Genomic DNA, 7,327 nt, shown 5'->3' on the forward strand with positions numbered 1-7,327 from the left:
TCTGACCCTACTGAAGGACTGTTGAATAGCCTTTGTTAAATATAGAGAGTCTGGGAACATCAAACAAGTGGGGGAAAGGAACCATATTTCGGTAATAGAACCAGTTGGAAATATGCGTTGGAACTTAATGAGTATGGATGTCAGTTCGGTTGTCATCTGAGACATTATGACTGATGACAGGACGACATAAACTGTACCTGGGAAAGTTTACACATTCTAGTTATCAGATTCACATGGAATTGTTGTGCAATTTAAATGTTTGATATTGAAACTGTTTGTTGGAAGATTAAATGTAATTTTAGCTTCCAAATGAGAGAATTGGGTTTTCATAAGGAAAGTGCCCTGCTTAATCTGTGGCCCGCCCCTGTGAAGAGACAGGGGTTATAAACGATGAAACACACCCTTCTCCCCTCACCACTATATAAGACAATGACACAATGTAACCAGAGTTACGGTACGTGAGGTCTGCAGCCTCTGCGTTAAAAGGACACACATGTCAAGTACAGAACTAAGCCAACCTCAGCGTTAGCTTTGGTTGCGAATGGTATGAACTTTGAACCCTTATTCACTACAGAAGTGATACCTCCTAGCCGTTGAGTTAGCAGCGGCCGCTGTAGACGTGGGCTAGGAAAGGACGGACGACGGATCCAGTCTAACACACAACGAAGATACTACAAGTATCCATTTTACCACCAGTGACATTCTTCCGAGGACAGGAAGAGCTCTGTTGGCCAACACAGCCAGCATCTACGACCAACCTACCGAAGCGCAGCTCAGAGTAAATATTTATTGCATTTTCCTTTTCCAAATGGGCGGTAATTTAGAATGCATATGATTCTGTATTTAGGATAGCATAGCTGTTTCTTTTGTTCCTCAGTCTTCCCGCTTTTTCATTCAAGCCCAACCCCCTTTCTTTGTGTAACAAGCCTCATACAGGTTCCGTCCACCAGGGACGTTTTCTGTATGACATCATTTGTATTCTGTGTATATGTAATTCTGTGTGATTAGTTTAGGTATTTGGTAAATAATTAAACCCAATTTTGTATTGCTGATTCAACTTGTTAGCCAGGGTTCATGAAGATTACCAACAATTTACGATGTTTGGAATGAGACTGGCGAGGTAAATAACACATCATTAATCAGAAGACTCAGATCAGATAGTATGATATCTGAAAGTTATATTAGGAAAATTATAACTTTGTAATCTAAATATTTTCCTTGGTGCCCCGACCTCCTAGTTAATTACAGTTACACGATTAATCAGTTTAATCGCGTAATAATAATTACAGAAAGTTATTTGATAAACATGTCTTCCGTTTTAATGATGCAAAGACACAACACCATCATCTCCATTCTAGATAATGTTTGATTTTACTGAAACAAACTGTCAGTCGATTTAAAACACTATATTTCTGATCATGCCCTGCTTGGGACAACAGGACTCATCATATTGATGAGTGTTTGATAATGACAACAGGACTCATCATATTGATGAGTGTTTGATAATGACAACAGTACTCATCATATTGATGAGTGTTTGATAATGACAACAGGACTCATAGTGTTTGATAATGACATCCCACTTTGCAGGAATCCTCACAATTGTTGGGGAAATGTACCTATTTATCAGAAAAATGCATGTGTTGTTATACTGTGTACTCAACAGGTACTTTTAACATCTCTCACAGCAGCCCACACAACATGTGCAACAAGGTCAGTCCATCTAAAACACATTACATATCCTCGCACCTGGATAATGCATTAGAGATGTGAGTTTGACACCACAGAAGTCATGTGGATTTATTTGAGTGTTTTATAATGACAGACATTTTACCCTTCACTCCTTCACTTTGCAGGAGACCCACATTGGCGTAGAGGAAATTGATAGGAAATGTGTCACATCAAAGTGTTGATTTATACAGAACAGTTGGATTGGAATTCACACAGCATGAGTGTGTGTTTGTATGCAGAGGGAGAAGAGTTGTGTATGATTGGTTTGACAGTCCTCTCTGGTGGGATGACTCTGCCCCCTTGTGGTACACTGAGAAGGAACTAGAAATGCAATTTGAATGACCATGAGTCCTCATTCTTTTACTGTCAATGTCATGAGTACCCAGGGTGGTCTGGTTCATTTTTAAATTGAGAACTAGTACAGAAAACAACACGGGTGACTATATTTGCTATGGTACAATTCAAGTTGTATTTTAGAATCCAGAACACACAGTAACATGTCCTTCTAGCCATGTTTTGACATTGCATTGATTGATTATATAATCAGTCTAATCAGTGCTGACTGGAAAACACAGCAACAAGATATGACAGACTTAATAAGCAAGATCAGTCAATTCAACAATACAATTTAGAACAGCTTTATTACTCATCTAACATCAATACTATTTCCATCAGTAAACACTTTCACCACCAGGAAGCAGTACTCTACTACTGTAATAAGCAATGCAATTTAAGCAAGTGTATAACGTTGAAGACAAACGATGAACGGATGAATACTTCTTACAGTATTCTCAAATCCCAATGTACAATGATTTTCAGCTTTAAAATTCAATTGTATTTATTGCAATTTCTTTGATATTTTGCTTCCCAGTATAATAAGTGAAAACATATATCTACTTTGGCCATGGCAGTCCAGGTTTGCTTTCTCTTCACTCAGTAAGAGAAAGGCCCTGATCCATCCTGTGTAGATGTGCCCTGACCAGAAAAGCCCTTTGCCCTACTGTAGTTCGAAGTCCCATATTCAGTAAAAAAACTCCTGACCTTCCCATGAGTAGTCCTAAATTATGATTATGAGTCCAACCAGGATGAAGAACAACAGCAGTCTGCTCCTAGTCTTTGTCCCTGAAGAGAGCCCCCTGGAGTAGTGCAGCTGTTTGTGAGAGCTGTAGGTTCCACTACTAGGTATCCACAAGGAGCAGTTGTAAGGCTCAGTCCCAGCCTGGGTAGGCAGGGTACTCCTTATATCAAACAGCCCCTCTTCATCCAGCTGGCTCTTTGTGCTGGCGGACTCTGTTATATTCTCAGAGCCCAGGAACCAGTGTACTGTGCCTTCTGGGTAAACTCCAAATAACTGGCACTCAACCTGAGACTCATTCTGGAACACTTTGTGCTCAGATGTCCTTAGGCACTCTGCAATGTTGAGGGAAAAATAGGATGAGTATTGAGTAGTTGTCAAGTAACATTCACATAGCTGGAATGCGTCTAACAATTTCATTGCCATATGTGTGTAATATTTGGTCTGACTTGCGTACATGTGTCATTGTTGCAATTGCGCTCATCCTACAACAGCATCATCATCATTAGTTATATAGGAGCATTATTCCTATACAGTATACAGACCTTGCATTGTCACAGTGGTGTTGGCAGCTGTGATCGTTAGGTTGGAGCGCAGTTTGCAGGTGTAGTTACCCTGACTGGACGGCATCACCCGAGTCAGATTGAGTGTGAGGGTGTTGTTTGTGTTGTCACACCGGACGCCAGGAAAGGAGAATACACCAGTGGCATTGACCACACACAGCTGTTTCCCTTTCCTTACCCAGGAAAAGAGAATGATCTTGAGTGGGCTCGGTGACATGATGTCACACTGCAGGGACACATTCTGATCACACTGAGCCTTTACCTCAGTACTGGTTCTCAGCTCCACTTTACCTGTGAATGGATGGATAAAGAGGAAACTGTTACATCGCCAGGTATAGGAAGCTTTCCATGCTTACACACACTGCATTTACACAGACCAAAAATAAATAAAATGCAACAATTTAAAGGATTTTGCTGAGTTACAGTTCATATAAATAAATGCATTAAGCCCTAATCTATGGATTTCACATGACTGGGAATACAGATAACTTTAAAAAACAAAAGTAGGGGCGTGGATCAAAAACACAGTCAGAATCTGGTGTGACCACCATTTGGCTCATGCAGCCCAACATAACTCTTTCGCATAAAGTTAATCAAGCTGTTGATTGTGGCCTGTCGAATGTTGTCCCACTAATCACGACGTCAGTGATCTCCAGGTCGAAAAGTCGGAGATCTAGAAAGATGCCCGAGTTTTCCGACTTGGAATTCCAAGCTGGATGACCGTTCAAAAGATTTGCCCCAACCACCTCTCACGGTCCCTGCTCTCTCCTTCCTTTCCTCCGGTGAGACTGACCAGAGAGAGAGGACACCGTCTTCCACCTGATGGCGAAACTCGAGTCGCACCACATCTGCCTCATGCACAAATTCATGTTGTTCCTATGACCAGAGAAAGTTAAATATTCCTTAATATTAAAATCGACACGACGAGCTGCTAATAATAATAATAAAACGCAGGGCTATCGATACTTGGCTACTCATTCATTGCAGCTGCAGCCTGAGCGGAAGTACGGAGAAGCAAGTTTTGTAATAGTGTTGAATAAAAACAGTGACAGTGCTGAATATAAACGTAAACATGATCTCACTCATAAAATCACCAGCTCTTTGCTGTATTCGTTGACAGATCCTCTGTGGTCATGGTTTTAAAAGTTATAAAATCGTACGTACGCTAGTAGCCTATTAAACTTAGCTGTGGCCAGGGTCATGGAAGCTCTGTAGCCACAGTGATTTGAGCTATCCGATTGGGCAGCGCAGTAGGTGCACTCGATTTAGTCACAGATTTGCCGGTCTTGCGGATAGGCAGAGTTTGTCTCGTGGAAACACTTTGCTTACCCTGTGCGCTCAACACGATTTTAAAAAAGGAGCGCAAGCCTTTATCGTTCGTTGGCTTTTCTACAGAAATATTTGGTGATCGACTAGGAATGCCTTGAAGATCGACCAGTTGGCGACCACTGATCCAGAGCATCCCAAACATGCTCGATGGGTGACATGTCTGGTAAGTATGCAGGCCATGGAAGAACTGGGACATTTTCAGCTTCCAGGAATTGTGTACAGATCCTTATGACATGGGGCTGTGCATTATCATGCTGAAACATGAGGTGAAAGCGGCGGATGAATGGCACGACAATGGGCCTCAGGATCTCGTCATGGTATCGCTGGGGATTCAAATTGCCATTGATTAAATGCAATTGTGTTCACTGTCAGTAGCTTATGCCTGCCCATACCATAACCCCACCACCACCATGAGGCACTCTGTTCACCACGTTGGCATCAGCAAACTGCTCGCCCAAACGACCACATTCACGCTGTCTGCTGTCTGCCCGATCAGCAGTTGAAACCGGGATTAATCCGTGGAGAGCCCACTTCTCCAGCGTGCCGGTGGTCATCGAAGGTGAGCATTTGCCCCCTGAAGTTGGTTACGACGCCGAACTGCAGTCAGGTCAAGACCCTGGTGAGGACGACAAGCATGCAGATGAGCTTTCCTGACATAGTTTCTGACAGTTTGTGCAGAATTCTTTGGTTGTGCAAACCCGCAGTTTCATCAGCTGTCCACGTGGCTGGTCTCAGACGATCCCACAGGTGAAGAAGCCAGATGTGGAGGTCCTGGTCTGGCATGTTTACACATGGTCTGCGGTTGTGAGGCCGGTTGGATGTACTGCCAAATTCTCTAAAACGACATTGCACTCGATTTGGTAGAGAAATTAACATTCAATTATCTGGCAACAGCTATGGTGGACATTCCTGCAGACAGCATGCCAATTGCACGCTCCCTCAAAACTTGAGACATCTGTGGCATTGTGGTGTGGGACAAAACTGCACATTTTAGAGTGGCATTTTATTGTCCCTAGCACAAGGTGCACCTGTGTAATGATCATGCTGTTTAATCAGCTTCTTGATATGACCCACCTGTCAGGTGGATGGATTATCTTGGCAAAGGAGAAATGCTTACTAACAGGGATGTAAACTAATTTGTGCACAGATTTTGAGAGAAATAAGCTTTTTGTGCGTATGGAACATTTCTGGGATCTTTTGTTTCGGCTCATGAAACATGGGATCAACACACATGTTGTGTTTATATTTTTGTTAAGTGCATATTGTGGCCATAGCCAGCTCAGCCAGGAAAGAAGGAGTTGTGAGAACTTGAAGAAAGTTGGTTTATGTAGAAAGCAGATCATCTTTACTCAGGTTTTCTCAAGGTAATACTACAGATTCCATCTTTCACTTTATCAAGGTCCTAGCCAGACAGCATGGATCTTTTGAACCAAAAATGTTTTGTACTTTATAGTACTTTTACAGCAGAATCTTACCCCAAATTATTTGAAATATGGCTGTACTTTCTGTATTTGCTGGATATGACACATCCTTACTAAAAGACAAAAGATTGTTCCCTCAAGCAGCTTTTTTGCCTGGTAAAAAACAGCCGAAATATGTTTTTGTGCACTGTCTCACAATGTTAAAAATCACTTACTTTCACTGTTGACAACTGAAGAGAGCCAGATGGCTAAGACCCAGACAAAAATGACCTCTGTTTTTCTCTGTTGTTTCATCTGCATTTAAATTGACATGAGTTACTTTAGACGGCACAGTTCACAGCTCAAACACATGGCTCTAAAGAGAGAGAGAGGATCCAATCCAAAGCACAGTGTTACTTTCTGATATGTATTATAGCAGTACTACTCACCATCTTGTTAAAGCTCTTAAAATCACAGTCTTCTCTGTTTGACTTCCTGCCTCTCTTTTCCTGAGTGGTTTACTCATACAGATTTAAAGCACTTGAACTAACCTCAAGCTGTGTTTAGGTCTTGCACATTTCTGAGCCAGAGGAGTGTCTCACATCTCAATTGTATGATAACATGGATCATTCCTCTGGGTTTCTTTTCATGCCTAATGTCATGTAGTGTCAGGTTTGCACTAGAACATGTGCAGACTGGCCTTTTTGCTCTGGTTTGAGTGAGGAATTATGCTGATGGTTCGGGCAAATGCAAGCAGCTTCAGATGACTTTTCAGTTTCACTTTTGTCAGTCATCTGGAAAGGCCTCTAGTTATTTTTTATAAACTCCATGTTTGATTTATTCCCTTATATGGAAATGATGTTCTATTTCTTGTTTATTTCAGTAAACAGGGACAATAATTAGTACTGCATTCCCCCTTATCAAACTAACCATGACATAAAGGGCATCTTATTCTAAAATGTTGCCCTTGAATTCCATACATTTCATACTTTTGTGTGTTTTATAACCTTGCTTCTATTATCTTCCATCTCTTGTATATTTCTTGAGACTTTCCTTTCGTCAAAGAATAACATCTGGAGTGATACTAGAACACCCACGTACCCAATCCTCAAACTTGCCTTTTATTTCCCTGTAAACATTTTCCTCAAATTCCCCTAGTATCCTCATATAGAATTATAGGATACTGAGTTTGGACCAGACAAAAACAATGTTAGTTGAAGTCTTTGAAG

At 41.5% G+C, this 7,327-nt stretch overlaps 1 protein-coding gene across 5 annotated transcripts; it reads right to left on the minus strand.

Annotated features, from left to right (window-relative positions):
• Positions 1-2,353: 2,353 nt before the first annotated feature.
• Positions 2,354-6,771, minus strand: LOC106601404 (uncharacterized). 5 transcript variants are annotated; one of them, XM_014193596.3, is made up of 4 exons: positions 6,548-6,770; positions 6,335-6,413; positions 3,352-3,660; positions 2,354-3,141 (listed from the first exon to the last, which is right to left on the minus strand). In XM_014193596.3, the coding sequence occupies exons 1-4, from the start codon at positions 6,548-6,550 to the stop codon at positions 2,789-2,791; spliced, it is 744 nt and encodes a 247-aa protein (XP_014049071.1). In that variant the 5' UTR covers positions 6,551-6,770; the 3' UTR covers positions 2,354-2,788. The 5 variants fall into 5 exon arrangements, 4 of the variants coding, with proteins under 4 accessions (XP_014049071.1, XP_045571163.1, XP_014049073.1 ...); XM_045715207.2 differs by lacking the exons at positions 6,335-6,413; positions 6,548-6,770 and adding exons at positions 4,163-4,245; positions 4,452-6,298; XR_014389928.1 differs by lacking the exon at positions 6,335-6,413 and having other exon boundaries at positions 6,548-6,771.
• Between the last annotated feature and the right edge of the window lie 556 nt (positions 6,772-7,327).

This window comes from Salmo salar, chromosome 03 (assembly GCF_965601325.2).
Source record: "Salmo salar chromosome 03, fSalSal1, whole genome shotgun sequence".
NCBI lineage: Eukaryota > Metazoa > Chordata > Actinopteri > Salmoniformes > Salmonidae > Salmo > Salmo salar.